Source organism: Hemicordylus capensis, chromosome 4 (assembly GCF_027244095.1).
Source record: "Hemicordylus capensis ecotype Gifberg chromosome 4, rHemCap1.1.pri, whole genome shotgun sequence".
Taxonomy (NCBI): domain Eukaryota; kingdom Metazoa; phylum Chordata; class Lepidosauria; order Squamata; family Cordylidae; genus Hemicordylus; species Hemicordylus capensis.
In genome coordinates this window covers 93,394,148-93,409,713 of record NC_069660.1, presented here as the reverse complement: position 1 = coordinate 93,409,713, position 15,566 = coordinate 93,394,148, and the positions used below count along the sequence as shown (strand labels likewise).

The 15,566-nt window shown below is 43.1% G+C and overlaps 1 protein-coding gene across 5 annotated transcripts in view; it reads left to right on the top strand.

Annotated features, from left to right (window-relative positions):
• The window catches only part of EPS15 (epidermal growth factor receptor pathway substrate 15), a 115,630-nt gene that overhangs the window by 18,407 nt on the left and 81,657 nt on the right, over positions 1-15,566 (top strand). For all 5 annotated transcript variants that reach the window (XM_053242558.1, XM_053242555.1, XM_053242556.1 and 2 more), the window contains exons 3-8: positions 4,207-4,296; positions 5,047-5,094; positions 6,057-6,152; positions 6,439-6,501; positions 8,619-8,744; positions 15,061-15,120. In XM_053242558.1, coding sequence (XP_053098533.1) covers positions 4,207-4,296; positions 5,047-5,094; positions 6,057-6,152; positions 6,439-6,501; positions 8,619-8,744; positions 15,061-15,120 — 483 coding nt within the window. The remainder of the gene's footprint in view (positions 1-4,206; positions 4,297-5,046; positions 5,095-6,056; positions 6,153-6,438; positions 6,502-8,618; positions 8,745-15,060; positions 15,121-15,566) is intronic.

The window sequence follows — 15,566 nt, the reverse complement described above, 5'->3', positions numbered from 1 at the left end:
ACACTGCAATCTAGGACACTGAATTAGTACTGCATCTAGGTCACCTCTTAGTTGTGGCAGTCCTCTTCATCAGATCTCTACTTATTGCTCTAGTGGAATGGAAGCTAACTGTGATTAGACTGCATTCCTGAAGATTATGGATTAGTTTTTTTCAGTCTTCCCAGTCTTGTTTTAAAATGAAGAGGTATTTGATTTCGGATTTAAATCAATTACATAGTATTATCAAATGCTAATTATTGATGCAGGAGAGTGACATTTAGCAGTAATTTGTAGAAAGCTTTATTTCAAATACAAGTGATTCTTTTATGCAAGATTAGTATAATATATGAATGGCTTCCTTCTAGCATAGTCTAGATGACTGAACACTCCTCTGTTTTGTGTTTTAAATAGAATCCTGGAACCCTGTTCATCTCAGTCAGTCAAAGCAATCACTACATTTTGCATTTCTTTTAGGAACATGTTTGGTAACATGGGAAAAACCTTTAAACGGTTTAGTCATTTTGAAATGCATTATATGCTTTTGGTACTTTAGGATGCCCTTGGAAATGATCAGTGCACTGCTTATTTAAATATGAATTTGCAGTCATGTAACCACCTGTACTCATTACTTAATGATTTAAGCAATTCATGTGTGCTTTTTCCTTTAACATTAAAGTAAGGTCTTAATTTGAGACAGGGCTCTGCACCAGAAATTGGTTTCAGTGCCAGGACTCAGCATGGAAAATGCTTTATTTTATTTTTTGAGTTTATATCCTGCCTTTCCTTTCTGTTTAATTATTGTAAGCTGCATCAGGAAAAAAATAAATAAAAATACAAATATTTAAAAAGCCATAGAACAGCACAGATAAAAAGTTAATCCTAACAACTAAGGAAAAACCAAACAACTCTGCCAGTGTTACTTCTAAGGTGTGTGCTAAAATCAAGTTTAATTAGGAAGGCCCCACTCAGAATGCATGTGCGCACACACTACTTTGACAGTGCTGCCCAGAACAAAACCCTTTCCTCACACAGATGAAAAAAATAAGTTGGTATATCAGCTAAAGCTGAGCAAAGGCATTCCTGGCTACAGTCACTACCTGATGATCTGATAACAGTGTTGTATCCAGAAACACTTGTAAACTATCAGCTGGTTCTTCAAGGGGAGTGCTACCCCTTCCAAAATGATTAGATTCTTCTCATTGGATTAGTTGTCCTACTGACCAGGAGCACGTTTGTCTTATTTGGATTGAAGCTTAATTTGTCAGCACATACAAGTGAACTCTGTTATCCGCAGAGGTTCTGTTCTCTGCTACAACTGCAGATAAAGGGGCATTAAATCAATGGGTTTGGGAGGGGGTAGGTTCCCTAGAAAACCCAGGAAAAGAGCTATAAAAACGGCAAAATTTGGCAAACAATGGGGGGGGAGCCCAAATCCCCCACTTTTCTATGAAAAATCGTGGGGGAATTTTAAAAAGATCCACAAAATGGCGCCTTTCCTGAAAATGGTGGCCATCCTGACACCACGGATATGTGAAATTAACGCTTTTAAAACCTTTTTTGGGGGGGTTGCTTATGCCGAGGTCCGGTGTCAGTTACCCGACTGCAATTACGCAAAACCACAGATGCCGAATCCACAGATAGCGAGGTTTGCCTGTATTCAGCTCATTGCTGACTACAAGCACTGGTTTAGAACTTGTGTAGCCACTTTAGTTTCAGATGGTGGAGAACTAAATGCTACATAAATAGAAACTGGAATCTGTCCGAGCAGGCACGGTAGTGAGATGCTGCTTTTAGTGACAAGGCTTTTCCAGATTTAAGATCGTCATACTTCTGATGAAGATACTTGCGAAACAGACCACAACCTAGGAAGTCTGAAGATTCCAGTTTCTGCTTTCAAGATTTCTGTGCCTAGCCTTTCTGGTCAAGGTTTTTGTGCAGAGTGCAGCACTTCGCATTTTTGAGGACTGTTTTCCGGCACAGCAGCACCATTTACATCATCATTCATGACCAGCGTTCCAGTGACTGTTGTCAGTATTACATTCTTTATCGTGTGGGGCTTTTTTTAGCCCTTATCACTGTATCCATTTACTGTCATAATATGGGTGCCTGTGGGAATTTGTTATTACATGTTTAATTTGGTCTCTATCTGCGTTGTGCCTCTGTAATCATTGCCTTTGTCTTTGTTCATGGGTTTTGTGATATAGTTTTTGCCTCTTGCTTGAGGCAGGGGAAGGAATGGATAAGTCTGACACTCGGGTGTGTAGGCTGCATTAGTGGCAAGCACTGTCTCTTTATTAAGGAAATAAAATGTCTAGTATTTCCAGCTATTTATATCTTTGAGGCTGGATTTCACATGTGGTACTCAAACTCATAGTTATAAATTTGCTTGAGACTGTAAGAATTAGCCACTAGCTTTTCTGTTGCACCCCCAGGCCCCAATAAAGACAAGGCACATATAGTTGGATGAACTAGGGCCACTTTTATTAATTTAAATAACACAAATCTTGCAGTGAGGCATGACAATTCAGAGTGCAGTTACCCCAACTAAGGGTCAGTCTCATAAGGAAGACCGCCCAACCCTGGTCAACAGATTGGGTGTTAGTTTTGCCTGGATGGAATCCGAACATCATAACACCACAGGGTGAAACCTTGCTGAGCGGAGGTCAGGCAGCCCCACCCACCCAGCCCGCAAAATTTTCAGTGTTGAGTGCCGGCCTGCCCCTTAGTAGAGGTGGATCCCAGCCCAAGGGCTGCAAAACCTACAAGGGCTGTTCTTCGGCTTGCCTACTCTCCTTAAATAGTCCTCCAGTCAAACACCAATTAATACACTTAAACTAAATTGCACTCATCGGCAAGTGACCAATCAAAAGGTGACAACCCTAAATCGGTTTCAGCGAGAAGTAGGTGAAAAAAGGGCACATCAAGGCCAATGAGGTGTGACCCAAAACATTCCTACTTGGCCTCGAATGGAAATGGGTGGGAGGGAGGGCTGCTCAGTCCAAGCAACTGAGAAGGAACTCTACCGAGCTGTCATCTTAAAATGCCACTCCTAGCAGCTGATTGGCTGGCCCGTGTCACGTGAAAACCTACAACATGGTGGCCTCCATGCTTGCCTCAAGGGGACCAAGGGCACATCCCCACTCCCCACGTCACTTGAGAGTGGTGGGGAGCGTCATACTACTTGGCCATTTTTGTCCCTGAGAACTGAGAGAAGCTGACTTTGAATCAGTGCAAGTATGCCAGTCATGTTACACAATATGCTGGGTTGCTCCATCCAAGTCAGGCACGAGGAGAATGTAAACTTATGGGATCTATTTCATTTTAGTCAGAACTTTGAGGCCAACTAACCAAAGCAAAATGCAAAACAGCTTATAGAGCAGAGCTAGTTATCTGCTGCACCTCATGAGCTGTATACTGTATACAAATACAAATCTATATCTGAGTTACTACAGATCAGGAATTATGAACAGCCTAACATAGGTGAAAACAGCACATTTGTTTTTAAACAATTGAGAGCAGGAAACCCTTGCTGATTTATTGCAGAAATCTACAAGTATATCTTATCTTTTGTCTGTTCCTGCTCTAGGCCTTGTATAATGGAGGAGATCCGGCAAACAAATGGTCTGTCTGCCCCCCCACCCCCAGCAAAGAAAAATGCCACACTGCACTGCCAGCTGCCAATTTCACAACACTGTTTGTGGTCTTAACAGAAAAGAGAGAGGGCTCACAAGTAGCACTATATTAAGGCACTGTGTTTCTCCTGCTAGAAGATCACAGTTTGATGAAGGGCACTAGTCCTTCATAGCATTTCTCCCTCTGCACCTTAGAAGAGGGAGAGACAGTACTCCCATAATGTTGTACTATTTCCCATTAGGAAGAACATAGTGCTTCTTCTTAATAAGCAGGTGCAGGTGTCTTTTGCTGTTCAGCAAGGAGCTCTTGAGTATTCATGTGTTTAAAGAGCTTGTGTAGTTACAATATTGGGTTCTGTGCCACTGACTGTTGTACCTTTTTGTAGTTTGCCCACCGTTTATACTGAAGAAGGGAATGCATGGTGCTGTTGCCTTTGCAGCATGATCATTTTAAATATTTGATTATGCTTTGAACCCCAAACATATTGGTTCAGAAGAGAATAGGTTGCAACATACTCTTATTTTGTATATCTTTTAATGCATAAGTTGCAGTGTTACAGAACGTCAGTAGTATCTCTCTCGCTCTCCCTGGCAGGTTGATCCTGGTAATTCTGGAAGGGTGTTGGCTTCTGATGCAGCTGTTTTTCTGAAAAAATCTGGACTGACAGACTTGATACTTGGAAAGGTATAACTATGTGTCAAGTATGGTAAGGTGGGGGTAATTATTCTGTCTAGATTATGGCAAAAAAAAATCTATAGGAGTTAAAATGCTGACACTTTCAATTCTTTTATGCGTTGCATATTGTTTTCAGTCGTTAAACCATGTAGCCTCTGAAGGGTTTAAAATTGATTTCTTTGGTAACTAACTTTTTAAAAAGTATGTTTAGGTTTGAATGAAACCAGTATTAGACATTTGTGGGAGCTGCCAATAGCCACAGTTCAGCCCAGAGTAAAGGCACATTTAAGCCCCATTCAGCCATGAAACTAGCTGGGTGACTCTGGGCTAGTCACTTCTCTCTCAGCCTAACCTACTTCACAGGGTTGTTATGAGGAGAAACTCAAGTATGTAGTACACCGCTCTGGGCTCCTTAGAGGAAGAGCAGGATATAAATGTAAAATAAAAATAAATAAATAAGCCCATTGAAATAAATAGGTTTGCGCATCCTTAGTTCTTCAGATTGTTGAGCTATGTATGAGAGCTGTAATGACCATTTTTTCTTTTAGTCATTACTAAATCTTACATTAAAATGGAATTTAAGATATTGCATTGGCAAGAAGAATAAAGCACTTCTTGCTAATGTACTTTACACTTTAGATTATGCAGTCACACATATAGAATCACTTTTTTATGTTCCTTGTTAAAGTGGGAAATAATATTTCTGCTGCAACTGTTTTGGCACAACTTTACATGCTACTTCTATCTAACTGTGTCTAGATTTGGGACCTGGCTGATACGGATGGCAAAGGTATCTTGAACAAACAGGTAAAGCTTGCTTTTACTTTTCTTCTTTAGATGAATATTCACATAAGTCATCTCCAGTTGCCACCAGCTCGGCTGGTGGCCACATGGGGACAGGCTTTCTCTCTTGCTGCCCCCAGACAGTGGAATGTGCTACCTTCTGAAATATGATCCTCCCCATCTCTGACAATTATTAAAAAGCACTTGAAAATCCATCTCTTCAACCAAGTTTTTTCAGCTTCTTTTTAAATTTTAAGTTTTAATCTGTTTCTGACTTTTAGATTACCTAAATTGTTTTAAGATTTTTGTTTGTTTTAACTTGTTTTATGTTGTTGTTAGGGACAAACCTTTGAGATGGTGCACAAATCAGATAGATAGAGAGACAGAGAAAGATGGGGGGAAATTTCTAGCTACTAATAGGAAACTATCTGCAACTACATCTGCCTTCAATAACAGTCTTGGGGCTAGTAGCAAAGTGTAAAGAAAGCTAGTAAAGTTCACGCATACTTACATCTTTGCCACCTTTTGTCTACTATTCTTCCTTCAATACTGCCTGAAGTGTTTCAGCAGGAGAAAGGGGTGTGCATGTTTGCTGGAGTGAGAGAAAGGACTGGTTGTTTCCTGCCTATGTGTGCTTTCCTCTTTTTTTTTTTTTTTTATCTTCAAAGTTCCAAGATAAGGACATGGTGCTATAGAGAGGAAGGTGCAAATAATTTCTTTCCAAGCAAATGTGACATGCATGAGATACGACTGCTCTGTAGAATTCAGAACAACTTTTTGTCTAAAAATGCTTCCTAACAATGCACTAGTAAACTTGCTGAGAATTACGAATAGGGTTTACTACTTATAGTATGAACCACTTACACCAGACATGAAGAGTTCACATTTTTTAAATCTGTGTATGTTTCAGATGTTGTGTTTTGACTAAAAATACCCTTTTTGAGGACATAATGGACCTACCTTAATCTCTTTTTCCATCTCTGTAGGAATTTTTTGTGGCTTTACGGCTTGTAGCCTGCGCACAGAATGGATTGGATGTTTCGTTGAGTAGTCTTAATTTGCCGGTTTCTCCTCCTAGATTTGTAAGACACTTCTCTTTTTAAAAAGTTTTCCTTATGTTCAGCATTTTAAGCACAGTAGAGAGCTTAATATACTACTTTGTTACATATCAATACACCATTTAAAAATTCCCTCATGAACTTTATACTTATTAATCTATGCCTTAATTGTTGTCCAGTGATGGGATGAATATCATAGTTGTAGCCCATGGTGAATGTTGTTTTTGTTGTAGTTTGGCATAACTGAGTACTTAAGAGGAAAGTTGAGGTACTAATCCAAGTTTGTTTCTGGTCTTCCTCGTTCCTTTAGAATGATTCCACTAGTCCTTTATTATCTGGGGGAGCAAGTGCTGATATCCCATGGGCTGTGAAGGTAAGTAAACTAAAACATGACTGGCTAAAATAAGTTGCTATTTCAGCAGATCTCAACTTCTACTTACCAAGCTTCTCTTTAGAGATTATGCCCCGCCCAATCTTCCTCCTTTGCTTTGTCCATTTTAGAGCAAAAGCAATTCCATAACTGGACTTGCTGTCTTAAGAAGTAAAGCTTCCCCTTCTCCGAGTGTTTTGGCTTGGTTTTATGGTTGTCGATGAGACTGAAGCACATCAGTTTCTCTTGTTCTCGATATCTGGCCAAGTTTTTGGGTGTGCCTCTCTCCTTTTCTTTCCTTAGTTGCTAGAGATTTATGTAGTAGTAAACCCCACCCCACCCCCGCCAGCTCTCTTGGATGAGTGTAGGAAACTAAACGGCAGCTTTGTAAAACATTGAGTTGCTGTTCAACAACATTATAAAAATATGCCCCTCCCTACTGATCATTCTCCTTCCGTTGCTGCATTTCAGGTCCCTTCCCTCTAGTTAAAGCATGCTGTCAAAATAATTCATCTCTTTTGTTGCTCTGAAGATGTTGTGCCCCTAGAAGTCCCTTTATTGGCTTCAGCCCAGAGTTGTCATCCTTACTTCAAAACCCTTCATGCTTATTTTGCTACTCTATATATCCTGATATCATGTCTGTGACCTTGTGGTCCTCTAAATCACTACTGGCCTTCCAGAGGTCCTCTTTGACCTTTGTTGCCCCTTACATGTGGAACTACCTCCAAGAATGATGTTATGATCGTGCTTCTCTTTCTTGTCTTGGCACAACTCTTTAGACTTCATGTTCACCTGAAATTAAATACATGTAACTAAATGCATACTCTTCTCTTTACTCTTCTTTGTTGCCTCTCCAGTATCAAACTGTAAACTCCTAAGGGGAAGGACCTGCCTTACTGCTCTGTAAAGCACCATGGACATGGATGGTGCTATATAGACTCTATGCAAAACTTAGATTTTTCCTCCCCTCAAGAGGCAAAGACATACCAGATAAATCACCAGCCTTCCTATGTACAAGTTGGTTTGCAGTTGAATGAAGTAAAGAAAATAACCTCTCTTTGCTCTTGAAATCTGTTGAAGCTAAATAATGAAAAACTAGCTGACTTGGTGCAGAGCATCTGTGCCCCTAGTTCTCCCTGTCTCCCCCCAACCCCATTTTGTTCTTCCACCCTGCCCCAGTTTGTCCTCTCTCCCCCCACCCCCCAGCTCATTCTACCTTTGTGGCTGGCCAGCCAGCCTGGCCTCTGCCATTGTCTCCTCCCGCCCCACCGGCGCTCCTGTCTTTTGGCTGGCAGGCAGGCCGGAGAGGGAGGCTACACCACCCTATCCGCCACCCGCTTGCTGCCATCGTATCTCCCCCTGCCCACCGGCACTCTTGTATTTTGCCCCCCCCGCCGTTGCCGCCTTTTCCTGCCTGCCCATCACCCTTCCATCCTCCCCCCCCCCCCACCCCTTGGCCAGCTGGCCAAATGGCTGCTGCCACCACCACCATTTTCTTCCCTCCCCGTAGCTATCCGGCAGCTCTCCGAACTCTTGCAAGAGCTGTCACACATGGGATTAGCCACAGGTATGTCTTAGAATTACATATATAGATGTTTTACGTGTAGCTCCCAGGGCTGCTACTTAAAAGATCTTATTTTTCTTAGGTAGGAATAGTGACATACAAATCAGACATACAGCAAGATATGAAGGGTATTTGTTTTTAGTTCCATTTCATTTTAAAATATAACTAAACAGCAGTTGGCTTTGATTTGGGCCTCCACTTGCATATACCTTTAAAATATAGTTGAGCTAAATATACACAGCCCTTTAAGTTTGTTGCTTAGCACACTTTTGGGTGGGGGGTATTGGTATTTGGTATTCATACCAAAGCTCCCAAAATCTCATAAGAACAGAACCCCAGAAAGCCACCTCCTGTGTCCAGTTTTCTGTATTTGTGCTTCCTTTACTACAGAGGGCACTGAATCTGTTCTTATGCTACAGACTGTAGCATGACTCCCCCCACCCCATTCATGAGGCTTATTGTGAAATAATAGGTTTTTCATGGGCATTTGTCAGTTTTTGCTTCTGTGGATGTTCTTGTTAAATTAAGTGAACTTCCATATTATTTCTTCAACCAGGCAGAAGACAAGGCCAAATATGATGCTATCTTTGATAGTTTGAACCCAGTGAATGGATTCTTGTCAGGTGATAAAGTGAAACCTGTTCTACTAAACTCCAAACTGCCAGTTGATGTCTTGGGAAGGGTAAGCATGGCAGGCTGTTCAATAATGCAAATATATTCTTCATTATCTTTATACACTCCCATCTATGAGGCTCTCTACAGGCACAATTTCCAAGTCGGAACCTTCTGGAACTTTGTCTCAGAGCTTTTATTGAATGTTACTTCATGATTGAGAGAGAAACCTCCAAGAGGTCCTCTAAAGGTCTTGCTCTTATTAGGCTTTTACATAGGGTACAGGTGTATACCCTTCCCTTTACAGCTAGACATTGGTAAGTGAGAAGCAAAGTACACATTACATGACATCCCAAGGAATATTTTTTTCTGACTTTTATTTTAAATGAAAAGAAGCTGCTTGAGGGTTGTAATCAGGAGAGGAGGATGCACAACACTTTCCCACTCTTCCTCAACTCCTGGTTGCAGTCTCAATTGGCTGATTTTTTTTTCATGGGGAGAAAGTAAGAGAGTTCTGTCTCATTTGATTCTAATATAAGCATACATCCAGGGCAGCGTGGTTGGTAGAGCTGCTGTGCTGCATCTTGAATTGTCATTGAATGGCATTGAGTACCAGTAATAAAAAATTAAATGGTTAAGGAAGTATTTAAATATCTTTAACACTAGTTGTTAACTAATGTTAAAGGATTACTAAAGTGCAAGATTTGGATGGGCAAGAGTTGTATAGCCATTTTTGTGTAGCATTGACAATGGAATAGTCAGTCTCATGCAGTGGTGGACTCTCCTTTTGGTAGAGGTTTTCACATGGAGTCTGTGTGACCATTTGTCAGGGATGCTATAGCAGTTTCCTGCACTGAGCAGGTGGTTGGAATGGAAGACCTTAAAGGTCCGTTCTAACTCTGGCCCCATTTGAACAGAACACCAAAGCAGAGGTAAAAGTGCCAGAGGTTGGAGTCTGTGATTGTCCAAATGTGTGAAGCTGTACTTTCGTCATCCAATTGTGGCTCTGTTTTCGCTTCCAACCCTGAATTTGAACCCTCAGTTTGTAGTGAGTTTTACTAACCTGGAATTCTGCCAGCTCCTCCCGCAACTATAGAGAGGTAGCTCAGAGCAGTCCAGAAATGCGTCAGTTCTAGGGCAGCTGTGTTTCTTGCTGGCTACCTCTCCTCAGACCTGATGTTCTGCCCTCTGCCATATCCTTACTTCTCCTGCCACTGCTTGGCAACAGGGATGCATCATCCCTAGAGTTCATGCATTTAAAGCCTGCTTTCCCCTGTGTATTTTGGACTTCGCATGCTCCTGAGCAAATAAAGGATAGGAGACAGCAGGAGAGGTCTCCAACAATTCATCACTGCAGTACTTTGTGCACATTAGCACATTAAGTCCTAGTAAGGCAAATAATTGAATGCATTTCTGACCACCTACATTTCAATCGCTGTTAGGTCCCCCATCCTTCCATTCTAAGAATGAGGGTTTGCATGCAGATGTATTTTGATGTGGGAAGTTTCCATCCCCTTCTCTAGGGTCCCACCTGTATTCCATGTTGCTTTTGTTTTGTGCACGTGGTTGATGCCCCCTGCACACTGCTGGCTTTGCATGCACAAAGTAGACACCCCCATCCCTCACGTGAAGAGTCCAGGGTAGCTCCCCATTTTTCATCTATTTGGAAAATCTATCTCCAGTCATGCAGTCTTAACATTCCATGACAGCTTCACCATCCACGATTGAAAATGCCACAGAAAGCATCCAGACTGGGGATGGAAGCAGGAAAGTTCATGCAAATTGTGGACAGAGGCAGAGACGGGGGTGGACCTCTGACCATGTGCAGTCACAATAACAGCAGCAGTTCAGGAATAAAACCACCTTCAACTGGTTCTCTGGCAGATGATGCAGAGGGGCTTCCAGCACACTGGAGCACAGTGTAAGGAAGGACTGCAGTTACAGAAATAAGAGATTAAAGGAGGTGACCAACCACAACAGGGCTTCCAACGCATTGGGGCAGTGTAAAGAAAGACTGCAGTTAATGAATAAGAAATTAAAGGAGGTGACTACCCACAACAGAATGTCAGGAATGGACCCAAGGACCTTGCAACACTATGATTAGTTGACATCAGTCATCCTAGATCAGAAGGACATAACGCCCGGTAGCATGGCTGGGAGTGGATGCCCCATCCCACAGAAGATGCAAAGGGCAAACCAGATGGCACTGGCAACCAGCATAGCAGGGAGCAGCAAGCTCCTTGCACATGGAGCTATGTCGGCCATCGCTGCCGCCATGGCACAGCATGCAACTGTTTCAGTGTTACAGGAACTGGTGGTTCAGACAGCACTTCAGAGGAGCACTATCTCCAGCAAGACATACCTGGTGAGTGTGCCTGTTCTCCTAAGCTGGACAAGTTGCAGGGAGAATAGCTCTTAAGGACAGCTATGTCATAAGAACAGCCCTGTTGGATCAGGTCCAAGGCCCAACTAGGTCAGCATCCTGTTTCACACATTGGCCCACCAGATGCCTCTGGAAGCCTACATGTTGAAGGCATGCCCCCTCTCCTTCTGTTACTCCTCTGTAACTAGTATTCAGAAGCATCCTGCCTCTGAGGCTGGAGGTGGCCTATAGCCCTCCGACTAGTAGCCATTGATAGACTACATTATGTCTAAGCTGTAATCTTCACAAAATATAATGCACAATTAGCACCATCCATCTTGGCCACAAATTACTCTTGCATTCATTGTTACAATTAATAACATGTGCAATGATGTGCAAATTGTAGACCTTGGGGCAGGCCTGGGCACCCTTGGTCTGGCAGAAGTAGTTTAAATACAGCTCCCATCAGCCCTGGCCACAGGTTTTTGCACCTGGGGATGATGGGAGTTATGCTCCAGCAACATTGATAGAGCCCTTCCATGTACTGGGTGGGCATCTTCCAGACCTCCCCTTAATATGCGGGGAATGATCTTGAGTTCCAGGGCGATAAAAATGTAAAAACCATTTGCAAAACGATTCCAGCTGCCACTTTAAAAATGGCACCTTTAGGACATATGTGGTTCACAGAAGTTATGTGAGGTGGAAAGAGGGAGTAGATGCAAACACTTTCTGCAGCTCCTAGAGATTCTTATCTATCCCTTAAGAATAATCATGCGGTCTGTGGAGGCATTCCTCCAAACACACTTCGTATGTTGCTTGCAAACCACTTAAAACAAGTTCAAGCTATGGTTCTTAACAGTCTTCTACTCCCTCCAGGTTCATCAGGTTATGTCCCCCCAGGGAAACCACTGCCACAGGAGTATGTGGCAGTCATCCTGCAGCTCCAGAAGAGGAGCCTGCACCCATAAGGCCATTCTCCAATGCAAAGTGTGCAGCACAACTGAGAAGCAGGAGGCCTATGGATTGCTTGCAAGGGACCTTGTGGCCCAGATTTCGGAGAGTTTGCAGGCCACAAGCACCTTCCTCTGAGAACTGGATGATAATGAAGTCCAGAGGCAGGCTGATAACAAGAGGACCTTCCAGGCAGTCTCCAAGCATGCTGTGCAGGAAGTTGTCAGGGCCATGGAGCGCTCCGATGCTGCAACACAGAGACAATTTGAGTGCTGCATGGCCTACCCTGAGAGGATGGCTGAATCAGTTGTGCGATTGGCCGAGCAGGCACCAGATCATCTTCCCCACCAGCAGCAACTGTACCAGCCACAGGTGCTCATGCAGGCGCAGCTGGTGCAGCTGGGGCCAGCCCAAGGCACCCCAGCCTTGGCACCTTTGCACCCTATGCAGTCATTATTCCAGCATTCTCAGGCGGGGCAAGGGCCTTCCGGGCTCACACATCAGCAACCAATACAGCATCTCCCCAACCCCACCCCCAGGTCTAGCACCCACCCACCCCAAACCTAGAGTATGGCAGCAAAAGGAACACACATGCACCATACAAAGCATGCTGTGGCCACCCGCACATCCCCCAGGATAAAAACCCACTTTGCGGAAAGGCAAAGGTGCACACCCACACTCCTGCCTAGGTTGCAGGAAGGGGAAAGGACAACATCGGAGCAGTGGTGATGGCAAACATCCTCCTAATTCTTTTCTCAGCCTCGGATGAGGATTAAAGCACACGTGTGGAGGAGCAGTTTCTGAAAAAATGATTACTTCAAGTTCTTTGCACCATGACTAAGAGTTCTGTTTTTTATGCACTAATGCACTTCTGTTCTTTAAGCCATCGTTGTGGGGTTGTTGCACTCAAGTGTTGGTGAACAGTTGTTTTCACAAAAACCTTCAAAAATATTTTTACCGGGCATTTCAGTTTCCATGCATAAATTGTTTTTTCAAACACCCCTGTGGCTGAGGGTTGTGCTGCAGGGATGCAATTTTTTTTAAAAAACATACTTTCAGTCAGTAAACAGAGTTTTATAACAGTACACTGCCTATGGTTTTCATTACAGAAGGCAGGGGGTGGTGGTGTTGCTGCTGTTTTATCACATGCAAAAAGTGCATCTGCAGCACTATTTAAGAGTCTTTACTTGCAACTTAGATCCTGGTGTGGTTTTTATTGCATCCAGAGACTGCCCAGGTGTTTTAACAGGATACTTCCCCATTGGTTTGGTGGGGGTAACAGGGCCATTCAAAGGGGGCCAAGTGGCTAGGTGCTGCAACCACCTGCTCCCCCCCTTGGATTGGGGTGGGGTAAATCTATCCCCACCAAGGGGATAAATTTGCCTAGTGCTTCGAATGCTTACTTGTCAGTTGGGGGAGGTGGACATCCCAGAGAGGAGTCCAAAACTGGGCAAGTTTTGTGACTAGTTGATTACCCATTGTGGGTGGGGGCAGGCAGTGCCATGCAAAGGTGACAAACTACAAAGGTGCTGCAACCTCCTGGTTCCCCATGGGGTGTGGTGGGACAGTAGCATGCAGAGGGGATAAATTCGCCAAGAGTTGCAAGTGCTTGCTTCCCCATGGGGAGTGGGTTGAAGTTGTGCTCCACACAAAGGGGGAGGGGGATTTGCAAGTTCTCCAAATGCTTTCTTACCCATTATGGGGCTATCCCCCATAAAAAGGGGATGAACTGGGTAACTGCTGCAGCTGCGAACTTGCCCATTGGACTTGCTGCCTAGGTTTCCTTCCCCATCCAAAGGTGAGAAACTGGACAAGTGCTGCGCCTGCTTTCTTTGGTGGGGGGGGGGCACTTTCTGACACACCTAAAGGGGTGAGACTTGTTCACTGTGGAAGTAGCAACATGCTTTGGTTCTCTCTGGCCCTTTCTTCAGAAGGTACTCCCTTAATGCACACCATCTGCCCCAAAGTTACAAGCGCAGGGCATCGGGAGGTTCAGAAGACCCCTTTCTGAAGTGGGGAGCATAGGGCCCTCCTCATGAAGGGTACATCGTGGGTTCCTAAGTTCTAAAGCTTATAGGCTCCTTTTTATAGGTGATCAATGCTGAAAAGGCATGATCCTATTGAGTACGCCCCCATAACATCATAGCCAATAGTTGCCGCTTTACTGATGTTCTGACACCTTGCCCACAGTCCAGTGATGGAAGCGGAATGGAGCTACCTGGGATGCATCCTGGGCAGACTAGGAAGATGGAGAGGTTCTAGTGCTGCTCCCATTATTTTTTTTAAAAAAATATTTTATTAATTATTTTGATTTTATCTTACATATTTATATACCACCCAAAATGCAAGTTATATGATAAGAGAATAGTGCTGCTGCTATAGGAGAAGGAGTTTTCTCCTCCTCCTTGCTATATTATTATTATTATTATTATTATTATTATTACTACTACTACTACTTTATTGAATTTATATACCGCCTAGTATAAAAATCTTTAGGCAGTTTACAGAATTAAAACATACAATATAACAAATTTAAAATTCATAAAAAGATAAAAATATAGATAAAAACACATTAAAAACTCAGTTGAAAGCCTGGGAAAACAGGTGCGTCTTCAGGATCCTCCTAAAAGCAAACAGAGAAGGAGATGCTCTTATTTCAGCAGGGAGTGTGTTCCAAAGTCCTGGGGCAGCCACAGAAAAGGCCCGGTCCCGAGTTGCCACCAAATGAGTTTGCGGCACCCATAGTCGGACTCTCCAAATGATCTTAAGGCGACAGGGTGTTTGGAAGGATTATTAGTTGGGTTTATAATTTTACTTTGTAGAAAAAGTGGTTTGTTTGTTGTGTGATGTATTGATATAAATGAAAATATAAAAAGAAGAAACTAAAAGTGGGAATGCAGCAAAATGTTGCACCTCTTTAACACAAATGCCCCCGCGCCCCCGCAACATACTCTAAGCTGCTAGTGGGAAATGGTCTGCTGTGGCCCTTCTTCCCCTCGTTTCTCGCTCAGTGTTCAGCTTATTCATGTGCCACCGCCACACATGCACACCCTTTTTTTTTTTAACCTTTTAGGTTTGGGAGCTAAGTGATATTGATCATGATGGAATGCTGGATCAGGATGAATTTGCAGTTGTGAGTACAATAACATTCCTTGTTAACTACAAAATGTTGAAATGTGCTTTTAAAAGTTAGAAGGATTTCACACTACATTTAGTCTGGACATATACTTATTTCTGCCAAAGTGCAAAAATCCAGGTGCCTGGGTTTAAGGTTTTGCTGTAAAGCGCCCAGAGACAGAAGTTTTAGGCAGTGTACAAATATAATCACTAATTACATAAACACCATTTATGAAATAGTAGGTAAGAATAGCTGTCTGTAAATACAGAGGAAGGCAGTGAGAAGGAGTTCAGACTGTACCAATAAGAGCATGCTCCCTCTCAGTGAGCATATTGGTGCTCCATTTCTCTCTTCATCTCCATGTCAGTACAACCCTATTGGGAAAGCTTTCCCATGTGTTTGGGCTTGTTAGCCAAAACTTTGAATGTTTCTAGATGACTTGTATAAATGTTGATTGTGTT